The sequence below is a fragment of the Cylas formicarius genome, unplaced genomic scaffold, assembly GCF_029955315.1.
Source record: "Cylas formicarius isolate icCylForm1 unplaced genomic scaffold, icCylForm1.1 PGA_scaffold_8__14_contigs__length_24414737, whole genome shotgun sequence".
Lineage (NCBI taxonomy): Eukaryota > Metazoa > Arthropoda > Insecta > Coleoptera > Brentidae > Cylas > Cylas formicarius.
This window is the reverse complement of record NW_026844361.1, coordinates 16,754,738-16,779,727: the sequence shown is the minus strand read 5'-3', so window position 1 is coordinate 16,779,727 and position 24,990 is coordinate 16,754,738. Positions and strand designations below refer to the sequence as shown.

At 34.5% G+C, this 24,990-nt stretch overlaps 1 protein-coding gene across 1 annotated transcript in view; it reads left to right on the top strand.

Annotated features, from left to right (window-relative positions):
• The window catches only part of LOC132706247 (T-box transcription factor TBX1), a 37,925-nt gene extending 15,566 nt beyond the window's left edge, over positions 1-22,359 (top strand). Inside the window, exons 5-9 of the mRNA XM_060677462.1 lie at positions 1,013-1,177; positions 3,753-3,820; positions 16,042-16,115; positions 21,085-21,451; positions 21,602-22,359. Of these exons, the coding sequence (XP_060533445.1) occupies positions 1,013-1,177; positions 3,753-3,820; positions 16,042-16,115; positions 21,085-21,451; positions 21,602-21,668 (741 nt within the window). The 3' untranslated portion in view covers positions 21,669-22,359. The remainder of the gene's footprint in view (positions 1-1,012; positions 1,178-3,752; positions 3,821-16,041; positions 16,116-21,084; positions 21,452-21,601) is intronic.
• The last annotated feature ends 2,631 nt before the right edge of the window (positions 22,360-24,990 follow it).

Genomic DNA, 24,990 nt, shown 5'->3' with positions numbered 1-24,990 from the left:
TCTGCATTTCATTATCTCAGCTAACGGGCTTGTACACAAAACTTACGACGCCCAAAAGGCCGCAATTCTAGGCACCTGTCGAATTGTCCCTGTAGTATCTACTGAGCAGATTTCTTCGACACAGTCCCCTGTTTACTTGTATCGCCCAGAAAACCTGTGGAAAATAATAATAATAATATTTGTTTATTTTTTGCACTTCGTATTTACATTTTATCTATTAGCAGTAAACCAAAAGCAGAGTGCAAAAAAAGGAACCGATAAACAATTTTAAAAAAGATCAAAGCCGAGTCCCTAATTTCATAAGCTACTTATATCTTAACATATAATGATACATACTGATTATGTCAATTCATTAACACGAGTACATAAAAAATAAAAAACAAAACTGTACAGTATCTTATTAATAGAAATCTACTTCGGCTAATAGATCGATTATAAAGAAAAGTTTTATAATTTTTTCTAAAAGAGGTGATGGGTTTCTTTACGTTATGGGAAACAGCATTATACAAATTGTAGACACAGTAGGAAAAAGAATTTTCAAACAATGCTTTACGACACGGGGGAGGAGAAATAAGATTCACAGTGTATTTTAAATAAATAAATAAATAACTAAATACTGGTTCTAATATGAAAGTATCCCAGCAAATTGATTTTTTAATTCTATTATATTCTGGTGGCGCCCCTAGAGTGAAGAAAGCCAAATAGTCTCCTCTGCTTAGTTCTGGTAACTTTTGGGAGGCGGGATTTCTGGGATCTGAAATTCTTGAAAATAGATGATAATGAAAAATGTCTGTTTTTTTTTTCTGATGGTCACAAAAAAATCCTTATTCCCAATAAAATCTATTAATGAGCCAGGATAGACTTTTCACCAGTCCGAAAAACCCTGAAAATGTTGGGCTATTTCTAAAGAGTCGAGGAAAGTCATGTCATTTTGACATGTATACAGTTTTCAGTCTGCAAGGCATCCGTGAGTGCGGAATAACTGACAACGGACAATCTTTTTTATTTTCAGATCATACTGAACTCGATGCACAGATACCAGCCGCGATTCCACATAGTCTTCTTACCTCCGAAAAGCGCTCAAAATACCAACGAGGAAAGTTGTTCGGATAATTTCAAAACGTTTGTTTTTCCGGAGACCGCGTTTACCGCAGTAACGGCTTACCAGAACCACAGGGTAAGTTCTAATGTGACGGTAAAAACAAAGTTTCGTTGCTACTTCTGCAAGTAATTAATTTTAATGCCGAAATAAAAATTAGTCTTTATTATTATTAAACCTGTGCTGCGATTATGTAGTTACATATTTCCAACGGAAGAAATTATATCTATTGGCCCCGTGTGAATAAGCTATTTTTTATTACTGAAGTATGGTAAAGCTAGGACAGTTGACCTATCCTTCTTTGTAGTAGCATAAAACTAAAACCCAAAGGGAACTAGTTTAAAAAATATTTTTTTATAACCAGTTCCCCTTAGACTCGATCCATTTTTTCCTTGATCCAATAAATCCAGTTCATCTAACTAACACTAACTAATCAATACTAATTTGAATTTTATTTTTCCCATATTTTTCATCTATGATCACTAAATATTTTCTTTGTTCCTTATTTTTATTTTTTTCTTTGCTTATTTATTATTTCCTTATATATATATATATATATATATATATATATATATATATATATATATATATATATATATATATATATATATATATATATATATATATATATATATATATATATATATATATATATATATATATATATATATATATATATATATATATATATATATATATATATATATATATATATATATATTCGATCATGCATTTTGTTAAAAGCAAAAAGAGGTTATTTCTTATTTTTCGTTATATATAGTGGAAATAAGGTTTCTCAAACGGGAGGTACGTTTTTAATGCATTTTAATAGTCCACAAAACGCTAGGATTGAGAAGTGTAAACCGTTTTCCAACCATTTCGAGAGCTTTTAACTCCAAATCGAAGAACTTTTTTTTCTCGTAACAATAGACATAAAGTACTAATAATAAAACCAGCTTATATAGAATCTAAAATATCCAATCTAAAATAAAGTTGGAATGTAAAATTTCAAATTATTTCAAAGTATACAGGGTGGTTCCGAAAAGCGTGACGAATAAAACATATATATATATATATATATATTTTTTAATATTTTAATTTTTCTAAAGAAATACTAGTTTTCACACTTGCACAAAAATTACGATAGCGCTATTACTTTTAATTGATAATTGATATTAGCTGATATATGCAACGGAATTTAAATTAGGTGCTACAGGGTGTTCCAAATAAACTAATATATTTCTACATCTTAAATTGAAAAAAATTAAATGGCACACAATGTATATTATCATTTTTTCTTACAAAAACCTAAAACTTTTATTAAGAAGCTATGTAAAAGCGTCGAAAGACTACTCTGCTTTTTGCTCATGGAAGTAGTGAACATTTAAGTTTTACTAATAAAACCAAAATTTATCATGTGCCTGGGGGTAGCGTGACATTTCACGTCCTCAAAATGTCTGAATTCCTAAAATCCCTACCCGATTTGTTTCAGTTGCGCGTCCATACACGGAGCTTAGAGCCAATAAAGCGACTCACACACGTAACTTCGTTTTACCCTCGAACCATCTATTTTTAACACCATGCGATTTATTTCAGCTTTTCCAATATTACCTCTGTCTAAGAATATTGGTATAACATTAGTTGGTCACATTGTCAAATTTTTACCTAGTCAATACATTCATAAAACTTATTGTGGTGACGAAGGGTACATACCAGCTAGACAATCTCTTCAGTGTTTATTGGAACGGTTTGGTGAATATGAAAAACGAAAAGTGGTAAAATGGAATGCCACCAATGAGGAAAAAGAATTGGAAATATTTCAAGTTCAAGATAATAAGTCAGTAGCCGTCAAGTTGCTAGTTTATGTGATATACCCCAATCTAATGTTAATTGTAACTCTGGAAAACACAAATATTATCTTTTCTACACCACAAACCTCTAGACCGTGGTTTTGAACAAAGGGTCGACTATTTTTTGTCCAAATAATGTTTTCCGATGAAGCCATTTTTCGCGGTAATGGTGCAGTTAATCGTGATAACATGTATTATTATTCAACTATTCTGGTTGGTTGATTAAGTTGACGAATTTCAAAGCGACTTCACTACAAAACTTAGAAAAATGTATGTTTTCTTCATCGCGCTTTTTTGTATACCCTATACCATTTAACCGACTCTATATCTTTAATAATAATAATAAATAATTATAATAAATATTATAATATAATAATAATAAGTATATCTTAAGATCTTCCTCTCAGATACTCAACATTAACCGAATCTTATAATAATGATGAAACAACAAGTAATAATAAAAGTTAATTATTGGTAAAATAATCATTTATTTAGGACAGCGTTTAGTTTTTTACTTCATTTGTAAAGTTAAGATCTTCATTTCCAATTGAATTTTAATTCGATCACGCAGCTTCCAGGGAGAGCAAATAGCATAATTTGTGTTTTTTTAGAATTTAGCTTAAGATTGTGCTTGTTACTGTATTGGCTTTTAAGATCGAAACTAACATTAGCTTCGACGTTATCATAATATAACATAATATAATAAAAGATACAACAGAGGTCCACTACTCAAACCTAAATCTGATATATCGAACCGCGGAATGTGACCAAATTGCATTATGAATTTTTTTATTTTTTTCCAGATAACGCAGCTGAAAATAGCTAGCAACCCCTTCGCTAAGGGTTTTCGCGACTGCGATCCCGACGACGGGTAAGTGATTCTAAAACTTCATAGTTGACAATTAGCCGTATTCGCATTCTTTCGCCAGTTTCGTACGGGAGATTTCATCGCCTGACCCCGTCGCATCTATTTCGGTATCTGTCAACTGTCCGGGAATTAATTGCCGACGAGTATTTAACCGCATTCGTCTTGCTTCGGGCTGTTGCCCCTCCCTCCCGTCCCGTTGCAAATGATCACATGTTCCCGCGACATTTTTCGAATTGAAACCGCGTGATCCGACTCTAATTAATCGCCACCTGCGCGTTGATCGGACTTACGCACTTTGGGATAGATTGAATTAATTTTGGCTATTAAAGGAGATTTTCAAGGTGGTATTTTTTCCATGAAAACAATACATACAGTTTGTCAAATACCTATTTAATCAGTTAGTTTTTAAAACAGATAAAAAAAATCAGCAGGCCGTGCGTGGCATTGGCCTAAACTCAACTTTCACTGTCAAAAAAAAACATTTGTTTTTTTCATGACAATTTAGTGTCATTTTAATTAAACGGCGCTATTAAATAGTTTTTTAAGTGAAGTATAATGTAAGTAATGGATAACAATACTTAGGGTAAGTTACAAAAAATATAGCACAATTAGTTTAAAATAATTAGGCATTTACACACATTTACAGCTAAAAAAGCTAAACAGGGTTTGAAGTTGTTCAAAATATTCGATATTTCTTTTCAGTTAGAGCTACAAAAAATTCATTGATATTTAAGTAACGTTTTACTGCGTATTGGAATATTACTCTAAATAGCATGTAGTATATTTTTGCATAAACTTGCATAAACACGTTTTAGGAGTATTTTTAGTACCGATGCCGAGTGGGCCATAAAAACCAAAAAAAAAAAATTTGTTTAATAACTTTTTAATTTTTTGACCGATTTTTATAAATCAAACACTGAATGATAGCAAAAGACTAAGCCCCTCCACTTGGTAAAAAAAAACCAAACGCCATTATGAATTTCAAGATGGCGTCGGTTTTTGAAATGATGTGATGTTTAGCTAAAAGAAAAATGTCAGGTTATTTGTAAATTTTAATAAACCACGGTTCTTCGGCTTAGTTGTTAAAAAGATATTTCAGTTTATTCAAATACTGTTTTTCCCATCCATTTCCACGAATTTGCTGATGCAAATTAAATTCTTTTAAATTTTATAACAAAAATAAATCAAGGCCGGTGAATAGGGGATGAAACAAGTTTAAAAAGCAGCCGCGATTTAAGACCTTAAGACAGCGGCCGACTTTGAAATCCTGATTTTTAGCAAGGCCTATATTTCAACGTTGTTGAAAATCAAGATTTCAAAATATGTCTCGACCTTGCGAATAAAAAGTGGTTTGTTTTAGGCGAATATCGACTGAAATATTTTAACGAAACCTACTAAAATAATGAGTTTTGTTTTAAGTAAATTTTACATTCCTGATGTGTCTATTTGAAAAACTGCAGACTTCTAAAAGTTACAAATCCAATATTATTTTAACAAATTGTCATCCGGTCGAAAGTATTTACCTTTTAAAGGAAAATCTAAGCGATCTCAAAGAAGAGGTGCTCTAAACTTAGCAAAATCGAACAAACACGACTCTAAGCTAATTAATTATTCATGCAGCTGCTATTGCTGCAAAGCGTACTGGCAAATAAGATCTCCATACTATCAAAGAGTCCTGAAAGGGCAACAAAACTAAACAAAGCGTTGTATGAGCAAAAAGAGCCAATGCCTCACAGTCCCCAAGAAGACTTATTTTTTTTACTGGAAAACAAGTTCACAAAACAACAATATTTGGCTGAACGGAATTGTACTAAAAACAGGCACGATATCTATCCAGCATATAAGTACGTTAAGCAAGCAAAATTTGAATGCAGACCACCAGATATAATTTAAGTGCTACCTAAGGTGCCCGTGGAAAACCTTATTCATCATACGACTAAAAATTTTTGATGAAAATTTGACAGATATAAATATGTTTGCAACTACCCTGATATCCCTACGGGTGGTAAGTTCTAAAGGGGTAGTAATTTGGAATAATCGTATTCCGCAATCGGGTAGGTTTTGCAGACTAATAAAATTGCAAAAACAGGTGCTCACCAACAAGAAAAACCTCAATGAAGAAATTCAACATTTTTTAAAACAACTGTAGATAACACTCATATACAAGTAAATTTTCAACTTTGCCTAACTTTAATCTACGGAAAAATACTTCCTGTTTTAACAGGAACAGTCACTAATTTTAAATCAAATGTGTTTAAACCAAAACCTAATTCACAAAAACATGGTATAAGTCCTCTTTACTCTTTACATATTCCTGATAGAGTCCATCTTAAAGTTTGGGAAGTTAGAGGCATTGAAAACAAAAATCTTTTCTCCGAAAGAAAAAAAATCTATTCAAGTTCGTTTCTGGAAAGATTGAACTGAGAAATTTTACGACTTAACCTACACTTTACGCCACGTTCTTTCCAGTGATCTCCGCACACTTAATTTGTTTTAACTGTGGTTGCCAAATAATACACAGCTGCACACCGTTGCCGTTGTTTTATATTTCTTTGATTTAACTAGGAAGTTATATAAAACGAAATAAGCCAAAATTCAAACGACAAAAACATAGTTCGTTCTTTTAAATACATATATAACAGTAAAATGTGTCCGTTTTAGAGAAATCAGTTGTCCTTTCTAAATTGCTGTGAAACCATATGACTACTCTATAAAAAATATAACAGAATATCGGTACCAAATGGAAATATTAATATAAAAATTCTTAAATGTAAATAACAGATGAACTATAAAATAGAATTTTTAAGTTCTCAACAAAAAAGATTCAAACAAATAAAAATAAATGAAAATTTAACAATTGAACTGAGGTGGCTTTTACTTGATGAAAATCCACTTAACTAAGTAAATAAGAACTGGAAGTTCAGATTTTCACGAAATTTATATTTTCACATGACAATTGTTTCGACAACACCGTGTCTTTATCAAATGTGTATGTCATAATATATAATTTCGTGAAAATCTGAACTTTCAGTTCTTATTCATTTTGTTTTCTGGAAAGAACTTTTGCCCGTTGACAAACCTAAATGACAGCGCGATTAATTAACGAATCCGTATACCGGGTGTTTTGGTATCGCGGCAACGGCCTCGAAAATAATCAGATTCGTCCAAATATTTGTCCGCGATAAATCTCGGGCCGCGGCCCAAAATCCGATTAAGATTATGAAGTATTTATTTTGATTCGATCCGACTTTTTAAATCTCGCCGCGTTCCCCGTTGCTATTTTCGGACCAAAACCAATAAACACATCACTACGGCGCGATTTTTAAATAAATATAAATCCCGACGCCTGCGCCCCCCTTCCCCTTCCGCGGCCAGACGATTTTTTCCACTTTTCGTGCGGGCCGCCACCACTTTCACGTCGCCTTGTTTATAGTTCGTTGCTTCTATTCACACGGGGCGTTTTGGAAACCACAGAACGACCATAAATTATTATGAGGTTAAAATATTGACCTCTAATTCCGGAACCACCAACAATGAGACACAATGTGCGGGTAAGGAAAAATTGAAAACATATAAGGGTAAATAGTGTATATATGCTTCTTTTGCCGATGATTTAAAAGGAAAAAAAGAGATTCGTTCACATTAGATGTATCGGAGATCCAGAGCAACCTTGACAGGTTTATTGATTATTGCAGAAACCAAACCAAATTTTGATAAATGTCGAGATTTTTTGTTAACTTAGTGCTTCATAATACACAACTGAAAAAAATTAAATAAGTAAAAGACACTTTACTACGCCAGTTTCGTTTCCCACGGATCCGAGTCACTTCGGATATTTCCGGGATTTTACCGCACGGATTTGGGAGTATTCGGATGTTTTCGGAGATATTTCCCACGCTTTGAATTTTGACGTTTGTCAATTCTGACGGTCATGTCAGTGGATATATTCGTGTTGTTTTACGAAAATGTACCCAAAAACTAAAGGTCGTAGAAAAAGTATAGTATGCAACACTATAGGAATTGTTCTTGACTCTTAGATAAACTTTGGGGCTCATACTGAAACTATGGTCAAGAAAAGTTTGAGAAATCCGGGCCTCATTTTGATAAATTCCAAAGGGTTCAACAAGCATCAGTCTGTACTAGAGTACTCATCCACAGGTCGGAATCATATTTATAGTAAATATATCATCAGAATAGAAAGCATACAAAAAACTTTTTAACATCGCCAATTTTACTTACTTACAATATTGAAATTGAAATTTGAAGAAACTGTTTTGATGTTGATTTTCGTTAAAAAAAAATTAAAAAATCTTGTCAACGCTAATTCATATCAGTTGGGAACAAGACTGATGTTTTCTATTGTACTTATAAAAGACTTATGATAATTGCGTTTTTCAAATTGGCATAGAGATATGTTTAATTTAAACCTTAGTTTATGAAACCTTAGTTTATTTAAGACATATGTAAACTTCTTTAGCTCGTTGTTATAATGTAATGTATGTAATGCTTTCATTGTAAAGATAAGAAACTTATTGTTCACTTTCCCGATGCGTCTGCCTGTCGAACTTGCTGACGTTTCGCCAATCATCATCCTGTTGGCTTCTTCATAGCTTGACTGAAACTGGCTCGCATTTTACTCTGTATCTGCTTATATATTATTTGAGGGGGGCGGAGCTAAATGAGGGGCATAAATACCGTCTCAGATGACTGATTCCCATATTGGTGATAGGAAAAGAACTGAGTCGCGGTTAAGATTGTTAGGTTGTTTATTGATTTCTATAGACTGGTAGAAGAACTGCAAGAACATGCAAGAATTTTAGTTTTATGGAATAAAATTTAATATCCGGTTTCATGAGTGTGTTCGGCAACAGCAATCTCAAATGGAATTTTGTCTTTGACGGACCGAAGATGTTGAGAGATTTTTGGACAAGTGGTAAATCTGGTTTTGACGTTATACTTCTTTAGAACTTTTGATATGTGGTCAGTGATGTTTTGAATGTAAGGAAGGACTAAGTGGCAAGGATTGCTTTCGGCCTCATTGCTATTGGAAGGTTGTGGTGAAGTGTGTTGTGGTGAAATTATTAGAGGTAAGGTGCTTTAATTCTAGGTCATTGTGTTTACAGAAAACCTACGTACACGGACCTTAATGCATGGTCACATTACCATCCGGCCCAAAAATCTCTCTCAGCCCGAGTCAATGAACCCAGATAAGAACATTATGCAAAGACAAGGATTTTCAAAACACAATGACCAATGTCGAGAAAAACGAATAATAAAGAAGTAATTGATAAGTTTCTTCGCAACTCTAATGACGAAAACAACGAAAGTATTGTTCAAAATATGTTGCAACACTTTCATTTCCAACCATAACTGATGCCAAGGTAAAAAACGTATTTTTGTTCGACCGCAGATAAGAACATTATGCAAAGACAATGATTTTCAAAACACAATGACCAATGTCGAGAAAAACGAATAATAAAGAAGTAATTGATAAGTTTCTTCGCAACTCTAATGACGAAAACTACGAAAGTATTGTTCAAAATATCTTGCAACACTTTCATTTCCAACCATAACTGATGCCAAGGTAAAAAACGTATTTTTGTTCGGCCACAGATAAGAACATTATGCAAAGACAATGATTTTCAAAATACAATGACCAATGTCGAGAAAAACGAATAGTAAAGTAGTAATTGATAGGTTTCGTCGCAAGTCTAAGGACGGAAACTGCGAAAGAATCTTTCAAAATATGTCACAACACTTTCATTTCCTGTTTTTACACTTGAACTATTTTCCTGAAAATCTTGGAGCAGTTAGCAAAGAACAAGGAGAGAAGAATGGAAATTCACATGGAGCATAACGATGATGGCGGACTCCTGCTGGAAAAACACAGAGCCGAATATCGGATTGACTTTCTGGCAAAAAGACGATTTCTTTTTTCACTTTTATTACCTAGGATTCCACTTTTTTGCTGAATAAAAAATAAATTACTTTAGGAATATCGTTTTTTTTCCTTTAATATTTGCATAAACCTTATGTGATACAAATAGATGGCATAGAATTTTTGTCAAAAAGTTTAATTTTGTAGACCTGTGTATTCCTTGAAGAGGGTCATCGGTAAATTGAACATCCCAAACGCATAATAATTGATTATAAAATCCATATTATTATTAAATAACGGTAGATAACACTCTACAATAGCAATATGTTATTTCAAACATTTTTTGACTTATCAGTTAAGAAGAGGTCAATTGACCAGCAACACACACTAGCAGCGGTTTTCAACATTCTTAATTCACTGGTTTCACATTTCCCCCTTCCTTTTTGTTTCCACTTTCGTACGTTTCGCAAATTCATTTGCTTTTTTCTCTTCGGCGAGTCCGCGCGGGACAATGTAATCGCGAAAACAGCGCAACCCGGCGGCGCGTTCCGAAAATAAACCGGGAATAACCGACGACGTTTGTTTACCACAACTCAACCCGGCGCGATGTAAAACGTCCCGCGACGGATTTAAAACGTCACCCGGGCTCAGATTTGTCGCGCGAGGAGGCCGCTTTTACCCGCACTTTACGAGCGAATTAAGTGAAATTATTGCGACGAGCGTTGAGGTTTATGATTGGTTTTTAGCGGTTCCGATCGCGGCCGCCGCAATTAGCGGCCCGGCTGGTTCGAATTTAAAAACGATTGCAGCGCCCGAGCGTCTTCGTAAATAAATTAGGTCCGATTTACAATCGGGAGTCGGGCACGACGGGACCGATATTTATTCCCGGGATTTATATACAAGGTGTTCCAAAAATTACAGTATATATTATATACAGCGTATCCCAAATTTGTTATATTTGCGGCACCCCTCATATCTCCGTTCATATTTAAGCTATCGAAAAAATAGAGATGTCTTTACGATGGATGGAGCTAATATTTTCAGATTCGTTGTTATGAATTTTTGAATTAAGATATAAAATATTACATCCGCTAAGGGTTTTCCGAAAAAACAGTGTGTCCCACTTCAGAAATGTACACGCTTATAAAAACTTTGTTAATGGTTCCATTTTGATTTTTTTTGTTGGATAGGTTTCTGCACAATGCACCAAAACCTTGTTACTTTCGAAAAATCGATGAAATCGAATTTTCGAAACTATACGCGCTTGGCAACGATCTCGGCAATGGAGCGTCGTACGGCGTCGCCATTGGTACCGATGGAATCAGCGTCGAAAAATAAACGTTTTGATTTTTTGTCTGTTCTCCGTTCTCTGTCCATAAAAACGCGAATAACTTCCGAACGGTTTGAGTGAGGGAGCTGAGGTTTTGCTCCTTTTAAACTGCCCACGAGACACATAAGCCCATAGGAAATGGCTGCGATTGGATATTGGCATCTATTTTTTTTGCGATTTTCCTCTATTTTCCGTACATCGTCATGAAACACGATGAGTGTCCGAGATTTGCAGCTATCTATTCCAAAATTGACAGAAATATAAAGTTTAGTCCCCTGACGGAACCTATTGAAATTGGGGAGGCTGGGGGGCGGAGAAGAATCTTCTAAAATTTAAAAACCGTATTTGCAGGGCATCGAGAAAAAAATCAATTCTCACGTGATCGAAAAAATTCTTTACTATTGATGATTTTTGAAAAATGTACAGGATGCGTCGGTAATTTGCAAAGCATTGCAAATTGGACTCCCTTTTTGTAATGATAATTGCCCATAGCTAGAAGGCAGTGATTCTGTTGTCAATTTTTTTTACATGGCTATATAGCTCGTATAGACAGGTAAAACTTTTGTAGTTAAAGTTTCCACATATTGTATACGGTGTTCGGGATATTCTGTTCTATATTCAAAAACGTCATAGGTGACTCAAATATGTAGCTATCGCCTTTAAATTTGGCAAGGAAGTAAAAGTCCGTACCCACATCAAAACAATAGAATTTGAGCGTAACCAAGTATCTTGATTATTTTGGCTTTCTGAAAAACATGATTTTCTCAAAGACTATTTAACTTATCGGCAAAATTATAGAACCGGTAAACGCGGAATATCCGGTGCTAAGACTTCCATTTCAGGCATTTTTTCGATTATATATAGGATTTTTCAATTATTTTCAATTATATGCCGTATCAAGAGTAACAATTGTTGTATTTACGGTTTTCATCTTCCACACACGCTGCTCGAGATATTTGAAAAATCCATATGAAAATCGCTATTTCTCGCACTCCATCTAGACACGTCGTACTGCATGCTTTCATATATTTTCTCGAAAACCATTCACCCTATTGAAAAAATTCACATACCAGGAAAAGTGGGAGATTCGGGGCTATAATTTCTATTTCGAATAATGGAAATATAAAAAGCGTGTGTCGATTAGAAGCAGAAAATCTAAAAGTTCCCTAAAATTTCCGTTTTTGTGGGTAAATTATTGGCGATAAAAGAAAAACTGATAAAGATTTAGCCGCTGCGAAAGCAATCTTGTTACTTTCGAAAAATCAATGAAATCGAATTTTTCGAAAGCATACGCGCTTGGCAACGAAACTTATATTTCGGCGAAGATAGGTCCTAGGGGATCCCCATTGGTACAGATATGATCCGCAAGATCCGGACAAAAAACAACTTTTTTTTGTGTGTCTGAATAACTTCCGAACGACTTAAGCCAGTGCACTGAGATTTTTCTACTTTTAAACTGACCACGAGATCCATTAGTCCATCCTTTTTTCTGCGATTTTCGTCTGTTTTTTGTACATCGCTATGAAACACGATAAATGTACTAAATTTATAGCTATACATTTCAAAATTAGCACAAATATAGCGCTTAGTTCCCTAATGGAACCTATTAAAATTGAGGGGGTCGGGAAGTATTTTTAATAACTTAACCGCATTTGCAGGGTCGCGAAAAAAAATTCATTTCTCAAAAACAGTATATACCATCCGAAAAATTTTCAATCCGAAAGATGCGCAAGAACCAGAGCAAAAACTTTTACTCCTGATGATTTTTTAAAAAATGTACAGGATGCGTCGGTAATTTACAAAAAACTGAAAATTTGGTTCCCTTTGTAATGATAATTGACCATAACTAGAAGGCGGTGATTCTGTTGTCAGTTTTTTTTTGCATTGTTATATAGTCCATGCTGATAGTTAAAACTCCTGTATTTAAGGTTTTCACCTATTTTACGGGATGTTCAAGATATTCCGTTCTATATTAAGAAATGTAAGTAAAAGTGTCTCAAATTTGCAACTTAGCAAAGAGGTAGAAGTCCACACCCACATTTAAATTATTGATACTAGGCGCCGTCAAGTATGGCGCAGTATTATTTTTTTATTTTAGATGTTTTAATCCAGAAAAAATTCATGTTCTCCAAAACTATTATCCCGATCGGCAAAATGCTTTAACCAACAAACGCTGAAGATCCAATACTATAACTTTTATTTCAAGCGTTTTATTCGATAAATGAAAAAAATGAAATGAAATGAAAAGATAGGATAATTTATTTTAAACGGTATCGTAAATTGCTTCGAAAGAGAGTTTCAAGTTTCGTCTATCATACAGGGCATGCGAGATAATCGCAAAAATATCATATTAAATCGCCACTACCTGTACAAATTTTGATTTTCAAGAATGTTTGTTGCCGTAGCTGCTCTGTGTAATGCGTAGCGCGTAGCAGTCGCCTCGCGCAGCGACGAGAGTGCGAAAGCAATCTTGTTACTTTCGCAAAATCGATGAATCGTTTCTTTTCGTATACTTTCGTATATTCGTATATGCTCCTCACTAAAGTCGAGATCTCGGTAGCGGTAGGTTCTACGGGACCCCCATTGCTCCTTTTTTACAGTGTACGGAATGCATAAGATGTGTAAAAATGGCTGCGGTCAAGCTTCGGCGTCCATCTTTTTTTTTTCGATTTTCGACTGTTTTTTGGACGTTGCTATGAAACATGACAAGTAAAAATTGAGGGGGTCGGGGAGTCGGGAAGTATTTAAAAAAAAAATTAAAAAATCCGGAAAATTTTCACTTATGTACAGGGTGTGTCGATTATGGGTAAAATATCTAAAAGACCCTGAAAATTGCCGTTTTTCTTTGTAAATTATTATCCTTTAATGAAAAACTTGTAAAAATTTAGTCCAAACAGTATCGTAAATGGTGAGGAGAGAGTTTCAGGTTTCGTCTATCATACAGGGTGCGCGAGATACTTGGAACGATATCTTTGGAAATCGTTATTACTTGTACAATTTTTTATATTTATCAAAGTTTGTCGTGACTTTGAACTTCGGCGATACGTGAAAGATGCTTTATACAAGGTGTATGCACAATAAAATAAAGTTAAATAGCGGTCTGCAGCAGCACGACAGAACAACAATGCGTCCCTCTAGCACAAGAAACCGCGAAGCGTGAGCGCTGCCGAATAGACAAGTCAGGTGTGCATTAAAATGATTAAGTAAAATGTGATCAAAGTGGACATTAAATTTTCTGTCGGCCATTTTGTTGTTTAAATAGATTTAGGTTACTTCTGTTTTTGAAGCAATAGGTTGGAGTCTCCATTTTTGAGAGAAGCTCCTATCATCGTCAGGTCCCCGGATAGATTCTCGTCGGCTTCTTGTATTAATTTTGTTTGAGTTGTTTTGGGCCTATCTGCAATGTGTAGGCTAAATAACAGCGGCGCAAGCACTGATTCCTGCGGCAGGCCATTCTTAGGCTTTCTGGGATTGCTGGTTTCTGATCCCAATATCACCTGAAAGACTCTGTCTAGATGCGAGTTTTTTCGTAGGCATTTATATATCATTCCTTTCATCCGGAGAGGGAACAGAGAAGTACTGTCAGGTGTACTCAGAAACCAACTATACACCGTGTCTGCTTTCTGGGATTGCTGGTTTCTGATCCCAATATCACCTGAAAGACTCTGTCTAGATGCGAGTTTACAGGGAATTTTTCGTAGGCATTTATATATCATTCCTTCCGTCCGGAGAGGGAACAGAGAAGTACTGTCAGGTGTATTCAGAAACCAACTATACACCGTGTTTGAAATATCGTTTGCGCCCCGCTCAAAGCTGTACAAGCTGCTCAAATTATGCAAGGACGGAATTAGCCAAAAATGAAATCGTCCTTTAGTTCGGGAAGAATTGTCATGGCGTCACGCCAACGTCACGTCTTTTGATTAATTATGGCATATCTTGAAGACTATTATGGTTCAAAATGGATAAAATGAAAAAAATATCGGACCTATTTTTTATGACTCGACGATGACTGGAGAAATCTCTTTAGCAATTTCAAGGAAAGGTATGGAAAATCTTTTGGGAAACATCAGAGCCAATTAATTAGTGGAAATTATATGTCAACAGGATATTTAATATTTAAATATGTAATACATATCCAACATGAATTGGGCGATACCAGGCCACCCAATAGCCCAGATTTTACCCTTTCAGATGCTTTTTTATAGGGTATTTATAAAACAAAAAAATGCTTTAGGAGTGAGATGGATAATTAAAGTGAAATAGAAGGGACCAACTATTTATTGGGAAAAATGGAAGACATTTAGCGCAATATTCCTAATCAATGTTTATATATTTGTATTATCTCACATTTTTGGCCCTATTTGCCATTTCTAATATTTTTTATATACAACGATATTTCTAATTTTTATCAATTAAAAAAAACGTTATTTTTTTGTTCATTCTTGAATATTGGAGATATGTGACATGGCTTTGATGTTAATAAATCTACACATTAAACCCTACAACTTTTGTATTAAAGTTTTTTTTGTTCTAAAACGTAAAATAAAAAAGTTTGAGTTTACATTATATATTGTATACATTATATACATTATATTATATATATTTCTTCATTTTCGAACACGATTTTAAGTATATATGACTTTCCTTAGTCTTCCGAACGGTCAAAAATTTTGTTTTTGTAATTACCTATTTAAATACCTTTGTTATCCAGTTATCCAGTTCACTTTAAAATGTTTGTCCAGTAAATTTGCTATCGGGGTAAGGGGAAAGTAAAATGTTTCACCGTGATTAATATCAGAGTGAGCATAAGTAACCTGGTAGCCTTAGCTTAGTTTAGCTTAGCCACGTCATACGTTCAATTCGTTCGGTTTCACATATATTTTTGACACAATTTTGAGGTTGGTTTTGCTTACCTACCTAACTAATTTGAATAATATAATAAAATCCTTTTACTCTTAATGTATATTTGAGATTTTGAAATGTCGATTCGTTTCAAAATTAACATTTTTGTTTCAGGAGTCAAGAAGTTGCGGCTCAACAGAGGCAACGGACAACGTCCAGGTCTACCCCAAACAGCTGCGGAGCTAAAGGTAAGGAAGAACCTCGTAGGTACTCAAAACCAGAGTCAGTAAATATAGGCAGACTAAAAAGTCAAATCCGTCAGCAGAAGCTCCTCCGCACATTGACAGTTATAGTAACTCATTTTGTAGCCATTTTAAATACTCCAAACACAATTACCGAGTGTTTACAACAACCGGGCTCGTAAAGCTCGCGTTCGGCTATTTTATTTTAAAAGCTCGCGTTCCGTAAACACAGTGTTAAGGAGATTGGCTTATAAAATTTTGTTTATAAATGGAAACGACCGCCCAGGACTGTATCACGGATTTTCGTAGCACATTGCTTAAAATCGTTGCTAGATTTTTCGTATTTCCCTGCACCGGCAGTTTTTTTTGTTAAATTAAAGAATACCTTTACAGAACCGGACCTTACGCTCCTTGATTTTTATATATATATATAAACCCAAAAAAAAAAGTAATAATATGCATAATATACAAGTTGGTATCATATTTCTATTAAATGGTCTACCATTTGATCAACTAAGCTATTAGGGTCACCCAGTTTTTTCTTCTTTTAATAACACGATGGCAAAATTTCGTCAGTTCTCTAGGATCGCTTTCATAATGGCTGGGTCGAACAGCAACTATACCTTCCACTTCATGTTTCAATATCTATTCTTCAAATCCAATGTCCTCAATTTCAAATATAGTTATTTTACTGGACTTACTTTATTAAGTTGTTATTAAAACTTTGAATATAGTATTAGAAGCATTGACCTCATTCCCTCATACCTTATTCATCAATCACCGGAAATATTGCCCATGGTTAATTTACTATCTACACCTAAGTCCGATCCTTAAATTTAGTCGTACTGAACGAAGTACCCAAATTTATTACTCCACACCATATGCAAACAGACTTTACTGTTTCCTCAGATAAAGAAGTAAAGTTTCCTCTCTCTTAAATCTCCTTGTTTTAAAAAACTATTTAGTTTTAGACCTCTCTTCGTCAATATTACAAAAAATAAAAGTTGCATATTTTGGAATAGATAAGTTAGGACTTGGCTTTTTTCGACGGTAGGTTCACAGATAATATTTTTTTCTTCTTCTTGGTGTGCCTGTCCATTCCGGACTTTGGCGGTAAACAAAGCGATCCGAACTTTGTTGACTGCTGCTCTGTATAATTTTTCAACCAGGACATTCTTCGTGTTCCAAGTCCTCTATCTAGATATCTCTTCGGAGTATTGAAGCAGACCATATCTCTGTTGGTTACGGTATATATGACCCAGATATTCTAATTTGCGTTTCTTAATGATATCCACCATTTTGGTGTCTTTTTGAAGCATTTCTAAAACTGTCTTGTTGGAAACGTGATTAGTCCAGGAAATTGCTAAATGGATTTTCATCAAATAAAAGCAACCCCATTTCAAGGCAAGGTACTTCTCCCTCACTCTCTTTGTAAACCTCTCCCTGTCTTTCCTAAAACGAAGAGAGCCGAGAAAAAAGGCGAATCCGACCCTGGAGGCGTCCCTTTGCCCGCCCGGGCAGTAAAAATTTGTTTACAAAAGTCGGGAGCCATGTGCTCGATCGATACGTTAAGCAAAGTACATAAATTTAACGGGAAAATACTCTTAAAAAAGCGCTACGGCCCGAAAGCGGTTGCAGCAGGAGAACGCGCAATCGTAAATTTCTGGTTGTGTATAAATCGAAAAACCGATAAAAACGTAATTATTTCATTGGCTCCGGCCGATTTCGATCCTGGTCAGGGGATACGTCGCGTAAACATAGCCAGTTTTATCGTTTGTTTTCGAGAACGTTCGGACTTGGTTCGAGATAGCCGACGGAACGGAAGAAATACGGGAAAACCACAAATGCTATAATTGTGCGGGAATACCACAAATGGTCGAATGCCAAATGGTCGAATGCCAAATGGCCGAAAATCCCGAACGGCGTTCGGTCCCGTTTCGGAAAGTCTCGGTGAGTCTCGTTTTTAGAGGCATTTCAATGTAGCAGTCCAATGGTATATTTTGTAATTTGACAGTTGATACTAGATAGGTATAATCTGAATACGAATTAGGAAAAGGGTGCTTGTTTTAAACATACAGGACGTACATCGGGTACTAAATCCGCACAGGACACATGAATTCCTATGCATAGGTTCAATTATTGCTTCCAAAAAAAATATAGCTTAATTTTATCGAAGGGTGTTGCAAACCCGCATTGAAAAGAATATTTTTCATTAACCCCTGAGTTTCATTCCAATATTTCGTTGTCATTATCGCCTCCTATTTATTATAGCCACCGGCTAAGGTAAAAGTTGACTTCTTTCAAATCAAATTTTTGAATGACAACGTCCAAAACAAAATTCATTTTTATAGCAAAATACACCTGATGATGGGAATAAAACTGATTATAAGCTGACTGAATTCACTGTGCAATTTGTCCTAGCCAGTTGCGAGTGAGCGTTGGGGTAACACACAAAACATAATATAATTTTTTTTTTCCATCCACATTTTCTTGTATTTGACGTACAATCCCCAGTGCCTAGTCCAAGTAACAGCCTATAATAATATTTTTTATTTTTATGACAAAGGTAACCTCTACCTTTAAACACCTTATTAGGAGTTACCAGTAGTTTTTTTAATAAACGTCAAATATATTTATTTAAGACTGCCACTTTCATGTATATATATTGTTATTTAATATTTATTGCTGGTTCCTATTAACTTACACAAAGGTAGAGGTTACTGACCGAAATAATATAAAATACTTGCTAATCCCAGAAAAAATTCAAAATTTATGCCCATATTTGATGAAGGGTGGCTCCAACAAATTGGTTAATATCCTTTCATACAGGGCCCTGCGACAAAACTGGCTCATACCAAGCTTTTGTGCCAAACTGTATAACCAAACTAATATCTAGGTCACTCGCTTGCTCCCAGAACTCTAGTCAATCTTTCAGTTCTACAGGTACATTCTATTGCCTCCACCTCTGCATGCTACTGAGTTGAAGGAAGTAAGGCACCTTCGGCATTTCTAAACTTACGCTAACATAATTGAAATTGCAATATTTATATATTTTCAGTCGTACAGTGTAATGTACTACACATTTCTACAAATATTTTTATTACTAATAACTTCTTTACCTTGTCGCAAGTCTATTGCATATATTCTTTTGGTCTCCTTTATACTTGCAACTCCTGTCTTGTATTTGGTCCTTCAAGTGTTCATGATTATGTTGTCCCTTCCTTAAGATGAATACACCATTCTCTTCAACTTTTCCTGATGCTTGATATTTTGTTTCTGTGCTTTTGAGATATCTTTTTGCGATAACTCGAATATACATATATTTATTTAACCTTTAGTCCTATAAATTGAATAAAGTTATAAAATACAACGTTTTAGCACTAAACATTCAAAATGCCTTACTTGTGAGCTACTGTAAAATATTAAATCAATTTTACCTCGTCCCGTTACACTTTCTGGATGAATAATAATTAAGGTCCTCGTGAAAAACTATTTGTTAAGTTATGTTCCTGTTCTGCATTACCCTATGAATTTACTACCCACAATTAACTGAATTCCCGTTTAAACAAAGTTATAAAATGTAAACTTAAATCATTTTAAATAACATTCAAACTTGATATCCGTATAAAAATCGCTGGTTCTAACCTAAATATTCGAAACATTTGAAAACCAGACCTAACATTGGGTCATTGTGTTTACAGAAAACCTACGTACACAGACCGATACCTTAATGCACATCACCATCCGGCCCAAAAATCATCGGTTATCAACTCTCTTCTTTACAGAGCCGTAAAACTATCTCAGCCTGAGTCACTGAAAACAGAATTAAAACACCTAACCTTTGCTCTTCTCTCTAATAATGTCCACATGAAAGATAATAAACGTTCCATCAAAAAATACACTTCACCACAACCTACCAATAGCAATGAGGCCGAAAGCAATCGTACACTTGCCACTATGGTCTTTCCTTACATTCAAAACATCACTGACTACATATCAAAAGTTCTAAAGAAGTACAACGTCAAAACCAGATTTACCACTTGTCCAAAAATCTCTCGACATCTGCGGTCCGCCATTTGAGACGCCAGGAGTTTACAGCATTCCAGGCATATGCGGCAAAGAATACATTGGAGAGACCTGGCGACAAATATCAACTAGGCTCAAAGAATACGAAAGAGCCTTACGACTAAGACAAATAAACTCATCAGCTGTTGCCGAACACACTCATGAAACCGGGCATAAAATTTTATTCAATAAAACTAAAATTCTTGCATGTAATCAGTAATCAGTAATCAACCTAACAATCTTAACCGCCACTCAGGTCTCTACTCGTCACCAATTTGGGAATCAATCATCCGAGACGGTGTTTATGCCCTCCTCAAACAATATATAAGCAGGTACAGAGTAAAATACGAGCCAGTTTCAGTCAAGCTCTGAAGAAGAACGCAGGAGGAATCCAGAAGTTTTGTAAAAAGCATTCTTTTAGTATTATTATTTTAGAACTAAGCCTATTGTGATAAAATTAATGTTCGTCTCGTCAATTTATCTTTTCGACCAAAAGAGTCAAAAAACTTTTAGTACTTTAGTATTTTTAGTGGTTTATTCGAATTGTTCAAATTAAATTAAAAAAAATTGCAAAAAAGTCATCATATATTCAATCCAATTCAGTTCAAAATGTCTTTATTAGTCCTGTAAGTATACGTTATCTTATATATATAGTAATGATAATATTATTCGTTAAGATACCATCAGAGACTTCACAATTTAATCTAGTTGAAGCAAAATTACTTCTTTATCTTTATCTTTTTTTTTTGGATGAATGAATCGCCAGCCAAAGTGGCGCATGTTTTTCGAAATGCCCTGTATAGCATGTCCATTAATGTTGTGAAATCTACTAGGGCGTAACAAATGAACAGCATAATAATGCAAAACGTTTGTTTTTTTTTTCAAATCTTCTAAATCTCGATGCTTTCAGACGACGATTCCGACCAACACAACCCCGTCCAGCACCAATCGGAGGCCGTCCACAACCCCCACCCCTCGATGCTGTTCCAAAACCGTTACCAAAACAACAACCAGACGTCTACGTCATCGATCCTGCAGTCGAACCTTTTAGGTGCGGGGCTGAGCTCGATCGCACAACCCTATCCCGCGGAAATTTGCAACTACGGCCCCGTTTACCACCCCCACAACATCCTGCACAACTACAACCCCGTCTACAGCAATGACAAGGGGATGAGAACGCCAAATTTCAGTCGCGGCATGTACGGCAGCTATCAGGGATTCTACGGGAATAACGGAAATTTCAGGAGTACGTCCCTGTCCGCCGCGCATCAGAACGGGTACGAATTCAGCCCTCGATAGGGCGCGCTAGTTCAAAAGTGCCTCGCGAATTGTGCAATTGTAAAAACAGTTTTTCGCCAAAGAGTAAAATACTTATTTTATTGATCATTAATATATTGTAGCGCAGACTTTGAAATAAGTAATTTCAGTGGTTGCCGACCCTTTTTCAGAAAGAAAATCGCAAACAAATTAAAGTGCCAAAAATGTAGCTACTAAGTTAAAACCACAGAGAAAGCTAATACAGAAGAGACTCCGTAGTAAATACCAGCTGCAGCTAATTTTCTGGCGTTGGGCAGGAAATTTAAATAAATCATTGGTTAAATAATATTTAATAAAGTTATATTAGAATTATAGAGAAAATTATTAAAAATAAAAACATAAAACCCCAACAAAAATAATATTTTTTATGTTTGTTTTGTTGTTTATTGGTAGTTATAGAAACACATCATAACTGAAAAATAAATAATAATAATAATAGATAATAAAAAATAAAACAAATACCCGCCCATTATATGCACTTTGTCTCAAAGTATGGCGTCACGTTTGCTTTTGATGGCCTAAACAATACCTGACCAGACTTTTAAGGTGTTTTAATAATATAAGAAATAAATGTTACCTTTATTTAGTATATATTATATAACCAACCAGAAAAAGAATAGAAAGAATAAAAAGAACAAAAAGTAAAATAATATAATACATAATGTCAAAATCAGTTATATTATTAATAAAATTTTCCATTACATTTATTACACTACATACATTTCATTTTAGTATAAATGTTTAAGTAGTTGAATGATATGGAGGATAAATAAAAAACATAAACAAAAAAATGACACACTTTACATTTGCATATATAATATATACCGTTCATAAATAATGAGACCATAAAGTTAATGAATATAAATTATTAGAAACAAAATCATAACTATAGAAAACGAAATTCTAAAGGAATGAAAACCATTTAGACCTTTTCCTTAACTATACTATAACCTCACTTTCATTTTACCTTTGTTTTGGAGTTTTGAGTTATTTTCCCTCAATATGACAGATACACACATAACGCGCAAAGCATAAAATAAAATAACAATATAATAAATTAATTAATTTTATCGTTTTTTTTTGTTTAATCAATGAATTGCCAACGTTCTAATGTCCTCTTTCTGAAGCAGATGATCACAATTTGTTATTAGTTTTCTCTATGGATAGTATTATCCATTATGTTTACATATATTAGTAACCAAAAGTATTTTCTGTGTTACTAGAAATAGGGTTTCAATTTTAAGACGTACTGTAATGCCAAAAAAGTATTGTGCAAAGTTAAGTTCTACCAAACATTATATAAATATTTATAAAATAAATAAAAACTGTATATTTTTACGGTCGATTTTTATTTCTTTCCGTTTTCAGATGAGTGATGACGTAAATATTAAGGAGAATTAATTCGAAATTTATGCATATGGGTCATGGAATTGATCACTGTCAACAAGTTTGTTCTATTCGACAAATTTAATTGACTAGTTTGCGAATTTCTTGAGTAATCTAATTAAAACGATTGGAGCGTTTTAAGTAATTGCCTGTTTAATAACCGAAAAAAATTGCATAAAAAAAAATAAAAATTCAAAAAATAAAAATTCTCCAACCTTGATCATAGAACGTATTAGTTCTTTTCTGCGTTTGCCTGAAATATCCCTTTTGGACCATATTGCTACTAAATATACTGGATGACACAAGAAAGAGATAGCGATTTGAAATTTGGAGGAGTTAAGATAAGCTTTTTTGACAATATGTAGTCACTTCCGGTTTGAGCGGAGACGATAGTAACTTTCGAATTTTAAATGGCACAAATTATGTTTACATTTTTGGATTCAGATCATTCTATGTAGGATAGGGCGGTTTTTCTCTCTTTTTTTGTTTTTTTAAATTTTCAATTAAATTTTGGAAAATTGTGTCTCGGAGGCAGTGACAAACATAAATACTATTTACCGGGTCACCTGTTCATGGGAACAATTGTAAATGCAACTTTTCTTTACTTGTCTAATGGCAAATAGCATTTAATGTAATGAACTACTAATTTTTCAGGATAACCTAGTTTTTTCAAATATGGGAACAATAATAAATGGGAACAAAAACTTTTTAAAACTGGTACAACATTTGAAAGTGGTATATCAACGTGTGTTACTGTAAGACAATTTTTAGATTGATACAATACATCACGTTCATTTATTTTGGAACTGGATTTTCGTATTTATTTGAATTAAATAAGTGCGATAGGTTATTTACTTAATAACAATTTACTTTGAGATGAAAGTTTCATAGAATGTTTTCCAAATATCCTCTCTCTTTTATACGACACTCCCTGCATTCGCTGTAACCCTTCTTAACATTTCAAATGCAGCCAATGTTCTCAGCTGTTAATTTTTGTAGGTCGAACACTGGAGTTACATAAACACGGTCTTTCACGAACCCCCAAACAAAAACATCTAACGGTGTCAAGTCCGGTGACCGTGGGGCCGATTGACTGGACCGTGTGTTGAGATTAGTCTATCCCCATAAACATCACGTAGGTGTTCAGTGACATGTGATCCTGCTGAAAATACATATTTAATGTCACGGCAAGAGGTAAATTACATAAATAGTGTTCAATTTCATTTCTTAGGAATTGTAGATATTGTGCACCAGTCAAGGCACCATGGAAAAAAAGCAGGTTCAATAATTCGCCTTCGTATCATTCCTGCCCAAACATTGATTCCGGACCGTTCTTGAAACTGTGCTTGTCGAATAATTGTTTGATAATTTAAAAACCAGTATCTATTGTTCTGTCGGTTAAACATGGCATTATTTAAGAATCGTGATTCATCAGTGAACAAAATTATTGCACTCGTCTTGTTTATCTAACAGCCAATTACAATATCGAAATCTTACAAAGTCAGCTTCATAAAAATGTTGATGACGATTATACTTGAAAGAATGATATCCGTGTTTTTTTTTTATTCTCCTCACGGATCTCTTGAGATGTCTAATTCTAATGCCACTTCTCTTAGGGGCACAGCTGGTTTTACGTTGAAGTATCTCACAACATTGATTTCCATTTCTTCACTTATAATAAAATTCTCAGGTCAATTATTTTGTGGATTTGTCATTTGTCACCTGGTAAATATATTTATGATGGTAACAGCCTCCGATTTATTTTCAATTTTATTTCGAAAATAATGGTTCTGTGCGGAATACGTATCGCGCACTACGTCCATTTTGTCGTCGACAAAATCGTCCATCAGAGCAGTTAACTCGATTAACCATGGAACGTTTTCGCACTATGTTTACTCTTATTGATAACTCGCATCCCCAGAGACGCCGTACGGTGCGTACACAAGAAGCTATTACTGCTGTAGAGCGTAGCATTGAGGAAGACCCGAATGAGTCCATCCGCCATCGAGCACAGGAATTGGATCTGTGTCCATCCACTTTATGCAAGATTTTGCGGAAGGATCTTGGTTTACGTGCTTACAAAATCCAACTCGTGCAAGAATTGAAGGCAAAC